General features: G+C 37.0%; 1 protein-coding gene across 1 annotated transcript in view; it reads right to left on the minus strand.

Annotated features, from left to right (window-relative positions):
* Positions 1–18,781, minus strand: part of pigg (phosphatidylinositol glycan anchor biosynthesis class G (EMM blood group)) — a 102,359-nt gene that overhangs the window by 50,064 nt on the left and 33,514 nt on the right. Inside the window, exons 7-8 of the mRNA XM_089135121.1 lie at positions 10,886–11,103; positions 2,353–2,637 (exon numbers count right to left, since the gene is read on the minus strand). Of these exons, the coding sequence (XP_088991247.1) occupies positions 2,353–2,637; positions 10,886–11,103 (503 nt within the window). The remainder of the gene's footprint in view (positions 1–2,352; positions 2,638–10,885; positions 11,104–18,781) is intronic.

The raw sequence follows: 18,781 nt of genomic DNA on the forward strand, positions 1-18,781 counted from the left end.
ATGCAGCTAAAACTCATAAAGCGTTTAATTTAGAGCCTAGAATATTCCCGGAGCACACAACCGGCTCGTTAAACATGAGCAAGAGTGACGCGTCACATGACTGACAGGAGACAGCAGGGACTGACGCTGCAAAACTTCTGCTCTCTCTCTCATGATCACCTCTGACTGTCAGCACTTTCTCTGAGAGAGAGAGAGAGAGAGAGAGAGAGAGAGAGGGGTAATTAACAGGGGTGTCCTCTTCTTATCTCATTAACTCCGGGAGCAAATCTCCGGCTCTGCTGTTTGAGAGCCTACACTCAGATATGCATTATTAAGTGGAGTTTTTATTAAAGGGATAGATCACTCAAAAAATTAAAATACTCTCATCGTTTACTCGCCCTTCTTCAGGAAAACACAAGCGGCCTAATAAATCAGCGAGACACAAACGAAGACTTCTAGGCAAATAAACGGCCTCGTAAACCCGCTGTCATTAATGCTAATCAAAGAACAAGAGAAGATCACCGAGTCATTTTAGTAGCTTTAATCCAAATTTAACTATATTTAATTTATAAAACGTGCAGTGTTTGATAACTATTCAATTTCTGTATATTCCCAACACATTTATATTGTTTCGACATTCATTTGGAGATGTGACATTATTACAATATAAAATATATTCAAAAAACGTTAATGTAAGGTGCGATTAATCACGATTAAAGTCAGAATTGTGTTATAAAGTCAGAATTGTGTTATAAAGTCAGAATTGTGTGTTATAAAGTCAGAATTGTGAGTTATAAAGTCAGAATTGTGTTAAAACGTCAGAATTGAGTTATAAAGTCAGAATTGTGTGTTATAAAGTCAGAATTGTGAGTTATAAAGTCAGAATTGTGTTAAAACGTCAGAATTGAGTTATAAAGTCAGAATTGTGTGTTATAAAGTCAGAATTGTGTTAAAACGTCAGAATTGAGTTATAAAGTCAGAATTGTGTTATAAAGTCAGAATTGTGTTATAAAGTCAGAATTGCGAGATATAAAGTCAGAATTGTGTTATAAAGTCAGAATTGTGTGTTATAAAGTCAGAATTGTGTTAAAACGTCAGAATTGAGTTATAAAGTCAGAATTGTGTTATAAAGTCAGAATTGCGAGATATAAAGTCAGAATTGTGTTATAAAGTCAGAATTGCGTTATAAAGTCAGAATTGTGTTATAAAGTCAGAATCGTGTTATAAAGTCAGAATTGTGAGATATAAAGTCAGAATTGTGTTATAAAGTCAGAATTGTGTGTTATAAAGTCAGAATTGCGAGATATAAAGTCAGAATTGTGTTATAAAGTCAGAATTGTGAGATATAAAGTCAGAATTGTGTTATAAAGTCAGAATTGAGTTATAAAGTCAGAATTGTGTGTTATAAAGTCAGAATTGTGTGTTATAAAGTCAGAATTGTGTTATAAAGTCAGAATTGTGTTATAAAGTCAGAATTGTGAGATATAAAGTCAGAATTGTGTTATAAAGTCAGAATTGTGTGTTATAAAGTCAGAATTGCGAGATATAAAGTCAGAATTGTGTTATAAAGTCAGAATTGCGAGATATAAAGTCAGAATTGTGTTATAAAGTCAGAATTGCGAGATATAAAGTCAGAATTGCGAGATATAAAGTCAGAATTGTGTTATAAAGTAAGAATTGTGTTATAAAGTCAGAATTGTGTGTTATAAAGTCAGAATTGTGAGATATAAAGTCAGAATTGTGTTATAAAGTCAGAATTGTGTGTTATAAAGTCAGAATTGTGTTATAAAGTCAGACTTGAGTTATAAAGTCAGAATTGTGTGTTATAAAGTCAGAATTGCGAGACATAAAGTCAGAATTTTGTTATAAAGTCAGAATTGTGAGATATAAAGTCAGAATTGTGTTATAAAGTCAGAATTGTGTGATATAAAGTCAGAATTGTGAGATATAAAGTCAGAATTGTGTTATAAAGTCAGAATTGTGTGTTATAAAGTCAGAATTGTGTTATAAAGTCAGAATTGAGTTATAAAGTCAGAATTGTGTGTTATAAAGTCAGAATTGTGTGTTATAAAGTCAGAATTGTGAGTTATAAAGTCAGAACTGTGAGTTATAAAGTCAGAATTGTGAGTTATAAAGTCAGAATTGTGTGTTATAAAGTCAGAATTGAGTTATAAAGTCAGAACTGTGAGTTATAAAGTCAGAATTGTGTGATATAAAGTTGGAATTGAGAGAAATAGTCAGAACTGTGAGTTTATATCAAGCAACTCTGACTTTATAACACACGATTCTGACTTTCTATCACCCAGTTCGTCCTGATGTAGAATGGCAGACGGTGGTGTTGGTGCGGCAGGATCGCTCCTGTCCTCCACTCACCTGAGCAGGGCTCCTGCAGCCGGTGGGACTCCTCCTGACGGCCATGGCCCCGAGAGCACACATGAGTGCGGAGGAGAGGAGGACGACGCTGAACACCAGGAGCCAGGGCAGAGAGCAGAGGTAACAGGAGCCGCCGGCCGAGGTGCACACCAGCACGTGAAGAGCCGATCCCAGCACACACAGCAGACAGAAGGGCAGCGACAGCAGAGACGAGGCCAGCGGGACGTCCACCGCCGCATCCCTGCTCAGCGCCTCCGGCATCGCCAGCACCAGCAGGACCAGCACCTGAGAAACACAGGCCGTGGGTACTAGGGGATACACACCTGCGCACATACAGTATATCAAACAAAGGAGATCTAAATGCGCATCAGCGTTCTCACACGTTCACAAATACTCGCCTTACTCAATGAACATATTCATTCGAGTCATTTTGCTCATTTCTCAACCAAATGACTCAGAAAAAGATTCATTCATTTTGATGAACAGGAGAGTCACGAACGCGCATCACAGAACAGAGCAAGGTTATTTATTTATTAAACGAGCGATCGTTTCGCTTGATAAGACCCTTATTCATCGTCTGGTGTCGTTTAAAGCCCTTTGAAGCTGCACTGAAACTCTCATTTGGACCTTGAACCGTTTGGACCCCATTGAAGTCCATTATATGGAGAAAATCCTGGAATGTTTTCATCAAAAAACTTAATTTCTTTTCGACTGAAGAAAGAAAGACATGGACATCTTGGATGACACGGGGGTGAGTAAATTATCAGCAAAAGTTTTTTTAACTTTAACGGTCGCAAAGTACGTTCTTATTTAAATATAGTATATTTTGGATGCAGTCTAGGTGTCCTCTATCACTTTTTAATGGACACCCTGCAGCCAATCAGAATCGAGTATTCACCCAGACCATGGTATAAGAACTAATAATCGTTGTGACAGAAGTGAATCAATCAAGATGAATATTCTAATTTTGACTGGGGTTTTCATATCTGTAATCTATAATCATCAAAATTATAACGAATAAAGAAATAAAATATCTCACTTTGCATGTAATGAGTCTATATAATATATTAGTTTCACCTTTTAAGTTGAATTACAGAAACTTTTGCACCATATTCTAACTTTTCAAGTTTCACCTGTAGATGCACATAAAAATATTCCAATAATATTTCAGAGTTTTCATAAATTCAGCTGGATTATCTAGTTTCCACAAGCTGTTATCTCAGACGATCGGCAGTGTGCGTCTTATCTCGGTTAAATATTAACGGCGCGTGTTCGGACCCTCTCAGAGAACTTTCTTGAGGTTTTGTTTTTTATGTCACTTTTTCACAGCGCAAATGTAACATCCAAACGTCAATGAAGACAGCCGGAGCGGATGAGGGACGAGAAGAGAGCGAGTGTGTTGTTGGGAGTCGGAGGCAAGGACACATCAGTGTGTGTGTCGTCCTCTAACGGCCCTTTCATCACAGATCTCCCAGAGCTCCAGATACTCGTGAGTCATCGCAGTGGAAAACACTTTCTGACACAAGAACGAGTCTGTCTTTAGTGTTGTTTATCAATGCATGTTGTGACAAACCCCATCATTAATTACCCATAAGCCTCAGTGCTGTGGAACACACGCCTAGTGGTGGAAAAGATCACAAAATTCACCGTTTTTGAGCGTTTTTTTTTTTTCTCGGGTGTTTTTTAAAAAAAAAATTATATATACAGTTGGTGAAACTCAAATTTTTAAATATTGTGAAAAGGTTTTCATATCTGTAATCCATAATCATCAAAATTATAACAAATAAAGGCTTGAAATATATCACTTTGCATGTAATGAGTCTATATAATATGAAATTTATATAGAAATGAACTTTTGCACGATATTCAAATTTTTCGAGTTTCAACTGTATATATAATAAAGTGTAATTTATTCCTGTGATATTTGTAACATTATAGTGGATGGATGGATGAGTGGATGAGTGGATGGATGGATGGATGAGTGGATGAGTGGATGAGTGGATGGATGAGTGGATGAGTGGATGGATGAGTGGATGGTTGGATGGATGAGTGGATGGATGGATGGATGGATGAGTGGATGATGGATGGATGGATGAGTGGATGGATGGATGGATGAGTGGATGGATGGATGAGTGGATGGATGAGTGGATGGATGAGTGGATGGATGATGGATGGATGAGTGGATGATGGATGGATGAGTGGATGGATGGATGATGGATGGATGATGGATGGATGAGTGGATGATGGATGGATGAGTGGATGGATGGATGATGGATGGATGAGTGGATGGTTGGATGGATGAGTGGATGGGTGATGGATGGATGATGGATGGATGAGTGGATGATGGATGGATGAGTGGATGGTTGGATGGATGAGTGGATGGATGGATGGATGGATGGATGGATGAGTGGATGGTTGGATGGATGAGTGGATGGGTGAATGGATGATGGATGGATGAGTGGATGATGGATGGATGAGTGGATGGATGGATGATGGATGGATGAGTGGATGATGGATGGATGAGTGGATGGTTGGATGGATGAGTGGATGGATGGATGATGGATGGATGAGTGGATGATGGATGGATGAGTGGATGGTTGGATGGATGAGTGTATGGATGGATGGATGAGTGGATGGTTGGATGGATGAGTGGATGGATGGATGGGTGATGGATGGATGGATGGATGATGGATGGATGAGTGGGTGGTTGGATGGATGAGTGGATGGATGGATGGATGAGTGGATGGATGGATGGATGGATGGATGAATGGATGGATGGATGATGGATGGATGGATGATGGATGGATGAGTGGATGATGGATGGATGAGTGGATGGTTGGATGGATGAGTGGATGATGGATGAGTGGATGAATGGATGGATGGATGAGTGGATGATGGATGGATGGATGAGTGGATGGTTGGATGGATGAGTGGATGGATGGATGATGGATGGATGAGTGGATGATGGATGGATGGATGGATGAATGGATGGATGAGTGGATGATGGATGGATGGATGGATGAATGGTTGGATGGATGAGTGGATGGACGGATGAGTGGATGGATGAGTGGATGATGGATGGATGAATGGATGAATGGATGAATGGATGAATGGATGGATGAGTGGATGATGGATGGATGGATGGATGAATGGTTGGATGGATGAGTGGATGGACGGATGAGTGGATGGATGAGTGGATGATGGATGGATGAATGGATGAATGGATGAATGGATGGATGAGTGGATGATGGATGGATGGATGGATGGATGGATGGATGAATGGTTGGATGGATGAGTGGATGGACGGATGAGTGGATGGTTGGATGGATGAGTGGATGGATGGATTTGATCAGATTAATGCATCTTTGAACGATAGCGCATGTAGGACAGATGAGATGGTTGGATGGATGAGTGGATGGATGGATGATGGATGGATGGATGGATGGATGGATGGATGGATGGATGGATGGATGGATGGATGGATGAATGGATAAATGGAAGAGTGGATGGACGGATGAGTGGATGGATGGATGAGTGGATGGATGGATTTGATCAGTTTAATGCATCTTTGAATGATAGCGCATGTAGAAATGAACCAAGTTGAATATTTTCATTGTTAGTCCATTATTGCATTATTACAAAACAGAAGTTTTATGAGTTAACTGGGTTTATTGGTGGTGTTTGGACAGGACTCGTGGTCCCCGAGGAGGTCAGGGTGAATTGTTTCACAGCTGTACCTTGTGTTTTTCAGTCCCGTCTGAATTGAACAAGTGTGTGTGTGTTTCTCACACAGCCAGTGTAAAGATTACAGAGCGCCAGTAATTGGCCAGTTCCTGAACCCTCTGGAGTCCTCCGACGCGGCTCAGAGAGGAATAGATGAGGTGGTTCTTTTCCACAACTCTCTCCTCGTTTATTTTGACCTTTGTTTTGTCCAACAGCGAAAGCTAATTGGTCACTTCATTATGGCGCGGACCTTTTGCCAGCCCGCCGAGTGAAGCTGGCACATCGGTTGTGCGATTGATCAAGCACGTAAACTCAACTTCATTCTTGTGGTCAGCACGATTTGTAGTCTTGTTAGCAATTTACATTCAGAAACAGTTTTAGGTCACAATTCTATAAAAACCATATGCTGACCATATAATCATGCATTTAAAAAATCTAAATCAACTTTTAAATGGAAGGAGAAAATGATGGATGGATGGATGAGTGGATGGATGGATGAGTGGATGGATGGATGAGTGGATGGATGGATGGATGAGTCGATGGATGAGTGGATGAGTGGATGGATGGATGAGTGGATGGATGGATGGATGAGTGGATGGATGGATGAGTGGATGGATGGATGGATGAGTCGATGGATGGATGGATGAGTGGATGGATGGATGGATGAGTGGATGGATGGATGGATGAGTGGATGGATGGATGGATGAGTGGATGGATGGATGAGTGGATGGATGAGTCGATGGATGGATGAGTGGATGGATGGATGAGTGGATGGATGGATGGATGGATGAGTCGATGGATGGATGGATGAGTGGATGGATGGATGAGTGGATGGATGGATGAGTGGATGGATGGATGGATGGATGAGTCGATGGATGAGTGGATGGATGAGTGGATGAGTGGATGGATGGATGAGTGGATGGATGGATGGATGGATGGATGGATGAGTGGATGGATGGATGGATGAGTGGATGGATGGATGGATGGATGGATGAATGGATGAATGGATGAGTCGATGGATGAGTGGATGGATGGATGAGTGGATGAGTGGATGGATGGATGAGTGTATGGATGGATGAATGGATGAGTCGATGGATGAGTGGATGGATGGATGAGTGGATGAGTGGATGGATAGATGGATGGATGGATGAATCCGGATTTATTTTTGTTTTTAATCGACTGTCTCTTCAGATGATTGTTATGCTCTTGCTGAAAGATAGAGTTAATTAATTTCATTTAAATAAATGATATATTTAAATTAGCATTATATCCACCATGAGCACAACTAGTTTTCTAGGCTAGCTAAGGATTACAGAGGAATACATTAGAATAAGGAATACATTATTTCATTCCTTTATTTCTCCCATTGACGGAGGATGACTGTGAGTGTGAAGGACTGCAGCCTCTCGTCTCCTTCACACCCTCACCCTGCCAACTCATTATGAGCTTAATTACTCCCTCTCTTCTCTCTAATTAACAATGAAGAGCTCGCACGCCCTCACAGCGGAGCTCAGATCTCTAGAGCCGGATTTACTCTTTCTGTGGGATAAACCGACCCTGTGTGCGCTCCTAATACGAGTTGCTGGTGTTTTCCTGCATGATTCATCAATAGTTCGTTAATATGTGATAAACGACTTTCATTTCTCAGTCCTGGAGGCGGGAAACAGACTCAGAGAAAACATGTTTAAATTGTGATATTTCACTGTACTTTCTTACTGTATTTCTGTAAAAATAAATGCAGCCTTTCCATCCATCCATCCATCAAATATTATGCAATCTACCCATCCATCCATCAATCCATCCATCCATCAAATATTATGCAATCTATCCATCCATCCATCCATCCATCCATCCAATATTATGCAATCTATCCATCAATCCATCCATCCATCAAATATTATGCAATCTGTCCATCCATCCATCAATCCATCCATCCAATATTATGCAATCTATCCATCAATCCATCCATCCATCAAATATTATGCAATCTGTCCATCCATACATCAATCCATCCATCCAATATTATGCAATCTATCCATCCATCCAATATTATGCAATCTATCCATCCATCCATCCATCCATCCATCCATCTATCCATCCATCCATCCAATATTATGCAATCTGTCCATCCATCCATCCATCCATCCATCCAATATTATGCAATCTGTCCATCCATCCATCCATCCATCCATCCATCCATCCATCCATCCATCCATCCATCCAATATTATGCAATCTGTCCATCCATCCATCCATCCATCCAATATTATGCAATCTATCCATCCATCCATCCAATATTATGCAATCTATCCATCCATCCATCCATCAATCCATCCATCCAATATTATGCAATCTATCCATCCATCCATCCATCCATCAAATATTATGCAATCTGTCCATCCATCCATCCATCCATCCAATATTATGCAATCTATCCATCCATCCATCCAATATTATGCAATCTATCCATCCATCCATCCATCAATCCATCCATCCAATATTATGCAATCCATCCATCCATCCATCCATCCATCAATCCAATATTATGCAATCTATCCATCCATCCATCCAATATTATGCAATCTATCCATCCATCCATCCATCAATCCATCCATCCATCCAATATTATGCAATCTGTCCACACTGTTTAATTAGATTAGATTCGACTAATTTGCACTGCAGAATCTGATTGTGGTTACATGTCACTTGCAAAATATGAGAACCGTTCCCTCCTTCCATTTAAAAAGTTGCATGTGCAATTTAAAATTCATGATTATATGGTCAGCAGCTTTTTTTGTGACCCGAAAACTGTTTTTAATTGTGATATTTATTTCACTATATTTTTTTATTGTATTAATGATGAAATAAATGCAGCCTAGGTGAGCAGAAGAGACTTCTTTCAAATGTTATCGACCCCAAACTGTTAAAACGTTAGAATATACTGTATCAGGAAAACTAACAAGATGAGCCTAATTATGCAGGATTTCAGTTGTAAGATAACTGTCAGAAAATATATAACTTAAGCACATCCCATTTTAAGGCTTTAAGCTCTAAAAATACAAATCATAGGAGACCCAGCAAATCCACATCTCTCCCAATCCTCTGAGTAACTGAGACGGGTTTCTGGATGACCTCGAACCTCCTGACATTCTCCGGTCCTCATCCCGGTGGACACGGTGTCCTTTAGATCTCATTGACCGGGTGAGGGATCGACCGTTTGGAGACTGTAGTACTTCAATAATGGATTGCACTTAGCAAACAACTGCTGAACTGCGGCTGGAAAAGGTCTTTAGCTCACACACACACACACACACACATAGTGTACAGGTGAAACTCGAAAAATTAGAATATGGTGCAAAAGTTCTTTTATTTCAGTAATTCAACTTAAAAGGTGAAACTAATATATTATATATAGACTGCAAAGTGATTATGGTTTATTAAAACCCCAAAGTCAAAATTAGAATAAAGGTTTTCATAAGCTGTAATCCATAATCATCAAAATTATAACAAATAAAGGGTTGAAATATCTTGTGAGTGAGATATTTCTAATACATGTTTCTCATATCCATCAGCATTAGTCTGCCAGATTGTGTTCAAACTTTAATTGATTTTTAATGACAACTCATAAACCTTTAATGTCAGCCCTACTGTGAGGCTGTTAATCGATGAAATTTGATGAAGCCATTCAAGTTGCATTATTTCAACTAGTTTTTTTCACAATAATAAAATGTTTAACGGTGGAATTTAAAAAAAAAACATTACCCATGATTCTTCAGAGAAATTTGAAGAATCAAAATTATAACGTTAGTATATGGGGGCATTTAATAATTAAAAAGAAATCGCTAGTTTATACCACCAACGAGGCTCAAAATAGCCCCACACTAACACTAACATAATGAGGGTCCCTGCTTTAATATATACATCTATCTGAAATAATAATAATTATCCATCCATCCCATATCATGCTATCTGTCATCTACCCATCCATCCATCAATCCATCCATCCATTTATCTATTCAATCCATCCATCCATCCATTCATCCACTTTTCAATCCATCCATCTATCCATCCCATAATATGGGGAAAAAATATGCAATCTGTCAATCCATCCATTCAACCATCCATTTATTTATCCATACTTCCATTTATCTATCCATCTATCCATTTATCCATCCATCCCTCCCATATATGGCAATCTATCTATCTATCTATCCATCCATCCATCCATTTATCCATCCATTTATCCATCCATCCATTCATCTATCCATTTATGCATCCATCCATCCATCCATATTTTGCTATCTATCTATCTATCTATCTATCTATCTATCTATCTATCTATCTATCTATCTATCTATCTATCTATCTATCTATCTATCTATCTATCTATCTATCTATCTATCTATCTATCTATCCAACCATCCATTTATCTATCTATCCATCCATCCATCCATCCATCCATCCATCCATTTATCTATCCATTCATCCATCCATCCATCCAACCATCCATCCATTTATCTATCCATCCATCCAACCATCCATTTATCCATTTATCCATCCATTTATCCATTTATCCATCAATCCAATAAATATTGTTAAATAGAAACTGGTGTTTCCATTGTTGATTGGGTTTCCAGCATCAAGTCCAAGACTATTCATTTACACACACAATGTAATATCAAATTTAGCATTTTATTTCAAATTTTTAGCAAATTGTTAGCCTTTTATCATAAGTCTTGGAGTATAGCAATAATATGGAGTCGTGACGTGTATGGGCATGGTTACGCCGCGAGAGATGAAGCGGCTCTGACCTGCAGTGTGAGGATCATGCCCATGATCATGGAGTACATGTCGTATTTGCCCAGCTGTTTGCTCAGAGCTGCACTCATGGCCTTCAGCGCCTCCAGATACTGCTTCAGGACCTTCTTCCCCATGTTGCTCAGCACCTCCGACGTGTTCCCATCCATGTAGAGCTTCATCCAGCTCCCGTGAGCCTTCTCCGCCACACGAAACTGCTCATAGCCCACCTCTGAGAGAGAGAGAGAGAGAGAGAGAGAGAGAGAATACATTCAAAATTTAAGACAGCTTGCAAATCAAAAACACAGACAACCAGACGATTCAGATTTACGTCTTCATTATTGTGAGGAGCTCAAAAAAATATATAAAAAAACACTCAGAAAGAAGAAAAAACAGCACATGCAAAATCTGCTCAAAACTATTGAAGAATCTGTCCATTCAAACAGTTTCTGGGACAACTGAATAAAAAGAACCATGAACACATACTATACAAGACCGAAAATCACTCGAAAATCACTTTGAACAACTTTATAGCAAACTAGACATGAGTATAAAACAAAGACAAATATATGAAAAATTAAAGCTACAATACCTACGATTTTATGCCGCTAGAGGGCGCTACATTCAAAACAACAACAACGGCTTTGCTTGATGACGCCGTGGAGCAACACGGAATGATGGGAACTGTTGTTTTCAACTGTCACGGATGAGGTAAAGTTCGATTTCTATAAATGTTGGGTTTAATGACATGATTGTTTTTCATTAAACTGAAATAACCGCAAGAAAAGTCAGGTTTAAAAGTAAATTAGTAAATTTCTAAAATACAGCCAACAGTATTCGCGGTGAATATGACCATACGATTTTTCACATCATATACATAGACAACAAGACATTCGAATAATAATACTAATTGTTTTGCATGGTTTACTGACATGAAATTTGAATAGAGAACACGGTGTTACTCACCTGTCAAGTAAAACACATGCGAGATCGGCGTCTCTTTCGAGTTAGAGTTTTTCACGAAGTTCTCGAAATGCCACACCGATGTTGAGCTGGTGTTATTTCTCTGGGTCGTTTGGTTGACCCGTTCGTTGACGTTTGCGTTTATGAGACTCAGAACCAGGTGCAATCGCTAAAGAATAATTGTGCTCCATTTAGGGTTGGGTATCGTTTGAATTTGAACGATTCTGATTCCGATTCCGATTCCTTGTTTCGATTCCGGTTCCTAACGATTCTCGATTCCAATTCTTTTTAGAGGCAGGGTCAAAAAAGTTTAGCTAACCTTGCTAACCAACGGCCTTTTGGAAGGAAATGATCCTTTCTGAAGGAAATACTCCTTCTGTCACAAATACTCCTTTTGTCACGAGATTTCGTTATTTTTAGAAAAGTGAAGCCACACTTTGGACCACCGACGTAAGCTACTCATGTTCGACTCGCGCGGTTATGCCAACACTTCCGGTAGACGCTTCTTCGTTGGTGTTGTTCAGCGGTTTCTTCTTCCGCTCGGCGGACTGTGAATATCGAAACTAGGAATCGAAATTTTAACTTCTGAACGATTCCGGGAAAAACGAAAAGTTAGTCTCGGTTCCAATCGATACTCGATTCTCGATACCCAACCCTAGCTCCATTCCATAACAAATGCGTGAAACAAGCTGACGTTTGTCGCTTGATAGACGCTAACGCACAACTACAACTTCCGCATTTGTCCAGGACTACACGCAGTACGAGCGGAAACCGAGGTAACGCGGATATGACGCGATTAACTCGCGACTCCCAGCTCACACGTCCCGTTTCCTTGGTTAAAATCGCATTTTTCTCGCGATTTAAACATTGTTTGAAACATTTGGAATATTGTAAGTTATCATCTTAACTAAATATATAACACTGGCCTTGTGATTTTGGGATATTTTAATGCAAAAATCTTAGGTATTGCACCTTTAAACCATATAGAAAACATAATTGGCAAACACCAAAATCCGCTAGATTACCCAATCACAGATAAGGAGCTGATGGATCAAATTCGGGCTCTGCCAACAAAACCAGACGGCATCCTAAACGAGATGCTTAAAAATATAAACCCCAAATTCAAATTGTCCATAATGAAGCTGTTCAACTTGGCTCTGAGTGTTGGTCATGTCCCTGACAGCTGGAATAGAGGACTTATAACACTCATATTCAAGAGTGGAGACACACTCTCAGACCCGACGATTACAGAGGCAACGCCTAAGATCAACACGAGACTCGTTCACTTCAGACCACATCTTCACCCTCCATACCCTGATTGATAAATACATCAACCAAAACAAAACACAAATATTCGCTTGCTTTGTAGATTTCCAGAAGGCCTTCTTTCTAAACTTCTAAAATCAGGAAAAACATACAACATTATAAAAACAATGTACTCAATTAATGTGCTATTAAAATCGGCAATAAACACGCTGAGATCTTCACTCGCGGGCTTATTCTCATTCAAGATTATTAAAACAATAATGATGTGCGCGAATAAATCGTTTATGCAATATTCCACTCACAAAAACAACAATTGTCCATTTTGAATTCATGGTAACTAACATTATTAATAATATTAGCTGTTATTTTGATAATATTAGCATCAGCCAATAACAATACCTGATGAGTTAGTTTTATATAGTTTTATAGTTATATATATATCTCAATCTGTGCATTATAAAATGGTTATTACTCTTGGACAACAATAGCATAAAGAAAATTTAAATAAATATAGGTGAAACTAAAAAAAAATTGAATATGGTGCAAAAGTTCAATCTAATTCAAGGTGAAACTAATATATTATATAGACTCATTACTGCAAAGTGAGATATTTCAAGCCTTTATTTGTTATAATTTTGATAATCATGGCTTACAGATGCAGTCTATATAATATATTAGTTTCACCTTTTAAGTTGAATTACTGAAATAAATGAACTTTTACTATAGAAAAGTGGTTATTCTGATTCAAAATTATATCTATACTTCTATCTACACGACATTAATGACAGATATTTATATTTTAGCTGCGTGTGAGCCACAGTAACACAAGGACGCACATTAAGTATGTACAACAAACCACCGGCTGGCATTGAAGTGGCCGAGCATGCGTGGTTTGCATTCTTAATGTACAGCACACTAAAGCATCCACTTAAAACGGCATCTTTATCCACTCAGCCTTTCAAATGCAAACTGTTTGCATGCACTAAATGAATGACTTCAGCTACAAAAGCCAAATTACTTGGAGATGCTAATGCAAAAACACACCAACGTGCACATCATGTCCATGTGGGCTGTATAGCGATTTGTATACTTGTATAACATCTTGCACTTAAAACTTTATCTTAATACTGTATAATAAGCCTGCTTGCATGCACAAAAAATTAATTAATAAGGCAAATTAGCTCAAAATATGAATGGATGCTAAATGAATAACCTTAGTTACTCTTCATCTAGTGTGATGGGGTTGTTCGTAATATTCGTACATGCACAGATATACACGATTCGTACACTCATGAAAAAATCATTGATTAACTTGCTTTACTTCAGCATTATGCAATTCTGTTATTCCAATTTAATGTACTTGCGTTGGGTCAACTTAATTTATTAAGGTTGATTCAACTTATTTACTATGGTTGGGCACTGCTTAATTAAATAGTGTCAGCCCAACTACTTTACAATGTTTTAGACCAACTGATATGATTCAGGTCTTCTAATTTTTAAACTATAGCCACATATTTACTACCAGTAGCACTTAAATGATAAATGATTTCTCATTTTCTCAAAAACACATAAAATTACACTTAATTTTATATTTTAACATATGCAAAGCATGCTGGGAACTAACAAGCACTGGTCAGTTTCAGTTAATGCAACACAAATCATGCATGTAATCCAACACAAACGGATTAAGTCAACTTAAATTTGACATATATTTAAGCAGATTGAACACAACCAAATTAAATTTGGACAAAATGTATAGCAATTGTGCTGCTTAAGCTCATTTTAATCAAGCAATTTGAACAAGCAGCAATTTTCAGTGTTTTTTTCCGTGTGTACTAGTAGTGTGCACACTGGGCGTCAGACAGGGTTCGTGCACACGCTGTCAAATTAAATTACGGGAATTCACTTTTTTGGTTTTCAAGGACTTTTTTATAATAAAAATCTTTATTATCTTTCAAAATCTAAAAAACGTCAACAAAAAAAACCCAATAAAACAAAACGTTACAAATAAAGCGACCGTCACTTTAAGACACTATGATAAAGATATCGCTTTTTTATTCAAATTCGAAAAATTCGAATATCATGCAAAAGTTCATTTATTTTAGTAATTCAACTTAAAAGGTGAAACTAATATATTATATAGACTAATTACATGCAAAGTGAGATATTTCAAGTCTTTATTTGTTATAATTTTGATGATTAAGGATTACAGATATGAAAACCTTTTCACAATATTCTAATTTTGACTGGGATTTTCATAATCTGTAATCCATAATCATCTAAATTATAACACATAAAGGCTTGAAATATCTCACTTTGCATGTAATGAGTCTATATAATATATTAGTTTCACCTTTTAAGTTGAATTACTGAACTTTTGCACCATATTCTAGTTTTTCAAGTGTATAATGTGTTTAAATGTGCTTTGATGATTAGATGATTAGAATTAGTGCATCTGATATTTCTTGGTTTCCCCTGAGCATCTTAATCGCCCCGTGTGTGTGTGTGTGTGTGTGTGTGGACCCTAGAGACACGCGGTGATAACCCGAGACGGAGATCAGGTTATCCCGTGATAAATGAGTTATTAGCGTCTGAACAGATCATCAGATCATCTTATGAATGTTCACTTTGCTGGAGCGTTCATCTAGTGTCATAACACAAATAAGCCAGACAGTGATTAATCAATTACATGATTATGCTGAATTAGCCCATGAATCCATGTCAACTACTATGACAGTGAGTTATTCCCACAGTCTCAATATTACAGATACAGTATTATTATAACATTTCTCACATTATCACAGTTTATTCGCTATAGTTTAGAAAATGGGAATAGGGGTTTGGAACGACACACACCATCAGGCTATTTCTGTGTTCTGTGCAGTGAATGAAACACACAGATCATCGCCTATGTTTGCCAAATATACATCATGCAATGAGCTCGACCTTGAACAGCATAACGAATGACCGAAGCAATCATTACGAATGATGACCTTCTGCATTATTATGAGATATATATTATTGAATATAAAATATTATAGCATCCATATATATTGCATGCTACAGAACATTAGAATACTATTCATATGGCTTAACACACACACACACACACACTCACAGGGAAAAGAGGTCAGGATCTGGAGTGATGCTGCATCTGAATGGTAATCTTGAGCGCTCAGCATGTTAGCGTGGGAAAAGTGTTATCTGCAGAAAACTTCCAACGTCTCGCTTTCAGGTCAATGAAACTCTCCTCTTAATCACAATAATTCATCTGCAATTTAATTAAGTGCTTCATTAGGCTGCAAAAGCATGATGGAGAATTTCTACATTGCAGAGAGAGAGAGAGACAGGCGTGGGTGAAGCGAGCTCGTATTCGCTGTACGTCACACACACAAACGCATGAGCTGACCTCTAATAATCGCATATTTCTGAATTTCCTTCAGAAAATGGAAGGACGAAAGTGGGTGGCGCAGTTTGTCGTCCTCATCAATCAGATCTCATCCTCCACTCGCTCCCGAACCTTCACTTCAGCGCAGGTGAGAGAGGAAAGATGACGTCTAATGCATATTAACGACAAGAGTCGCAGAAATCAAAAGCTTTGATCTGGTTGGCTGCTTTAACATCATTTCCATTTTCTGAAGGAGTTATAGTGCACAGGAAGCACTGGATCTGTGTGCAATGCAATAAAATTAATGAATTATGAAACTAATTAATAATAAAATAAATACAAATTAATACAATTATAAAATTATAAAATTGATTAATAAAATTAATGCAATGCAATAAAATCAATTAAGTATCAAATTAATTAATAATAAAATAAATGCAAATTAATACAATTATACAATTAATTAATAAAATTAATGCAATGCAATAAAATCAATGAAGTATCAAATTAATTAGTAATAAAATAAATGCAAATTAATACAATTATACAATTAATTAATAAAATTAATGCAATGCAATAAAATCAATGAAGTATCAAATTAATTAATAATAAAATTAATGCAATGCAATGCAATAAACTCAATGAAGTATCAAATTAATTAATAATAGATAATAATAGAATTAATGCAATGCCATGCAATACATTAATTCATAATACAATTGTTTATAATAAAATTAATTAAATGAATGCAATGTAATGCAATTAATCAATTTTAAAATTAATTAATAATAAAATAAATGCAAATTAATACAATTATAAAATTAATTAATAAAAATTAATGCAATGCAATAAAATCAATGAAGTATCAAATGAATTAATAATAAAATTAATGCAATGCCATGCAATTAATTAATAATACAATTATTTATAATAAAATGAATGCAATGTAATACAATTATTCAATTTTAAAATTAACTAATAATTAAATTAATGCAAATTAATACAATTAGAAAATGAATTAATAATAAATGATAATAATAATAAATCAATTTTAAAATTAATTAATAATAAAATAAATGCAATGCAATGCAATAAAATCAATGAAGTATCAAATGTATTAGTAATAAAATGAATGCGGGGCCTGGTTGAGTTAGTTAGTAGAGTGTTAAATTGACTGCTATGGGAAGGGGCGGGACTTTCCCCAAAAACATTCGAAGAACTCGACCAATCACAACCCACTGATCCAGCTGACCAATCAAAGCACAGTGTGCTTTCAGAAGGAGAAGACAGGAAGCAGTGGTGGAATGTAACGAAGTACAAATACTTCGTTACTTTACTTAAGTACATTTTTCACGTATCTTTACTTTACTTAAGTACAATAAATAGTGCCTACTTTTTACTTTTACTTCGTTACATTTTGCAGCAATTATTATACTTTCTACTCCACTACATTTCTACAACTTCTGTTACATTTTCGTTACATTTTCTGATCAGTTTTTCCCCTGCCAAAACGTAATCTGACCGTCTGTTCGTTGCACGTTTGTCTCACCAGTGACGTTTGGTTGCCATAGATACAGTATATCAACCCGGTCACTCTAAATGCGTCTCACACGCAGTGTTTTTTTATTGTGCAACTCATACGCGAAAATTTGTTTTTACGTGCATAAGAAACACACCGTGTGTAATATATGTTTGGTTTGGTTAGGATTATGGCAAGCCAAGAGGTTCAGAATTACACCATAAATGAATCGCGTTTACTGCCAAACATATTAACATATAGTAAGGATAAGCATGATATTGCCTAATTGCAAGCTTGTTTCAGAAATGGTGACATTTTTTTCCATCATTATTGAACATCATTATAGGAGTAGGCTATTAGGTTGAATGAGTTAGAATTAAATGTTTTATTAATCATTAGAAAATAGACATTAAGATAATAAATTGTTATGCAAGTACTTTTACTTTTAATACTTAAAGTACATTTAAAATAAAGTACTTTTTACTTTTTACTTAAGTATGGTTGTCATTGTGTTACTTCTACTTTTACTAAAGTAAATATTTATCTGGGTATTTGTACTTTTACTTAAGTACTGAGATTCAGTACTTCCTCCACCACTGACAGGAAGTGAACAGAGCGTTACTGACAGACTGGGAAGAGAGGAGCCGCAACAATGGAGAATATGAGGAGAATAATCAAAACCTGTTCTAGTAGAGCCTGAAACTACATCAAGAGTTTGTATTAGGACACATTTAAGTGAAAGCGTCAGCAGACAGAAGCATCAAACCCCATAAC

This window comes from Pimephales promelas, chromosome 9, assembly GCF_988280905.1.
Source record: "Pimephales promelas chromosome 9, fPimPro1.hap1.1, whole genome shotgun sequence".
Taxonomy (NCBI): Eukaryota; Metazoa; Chordata; class Actinopteri; order Cypriniformes; family Leuciscidae; genus Pimephales; species Pimephales promelas.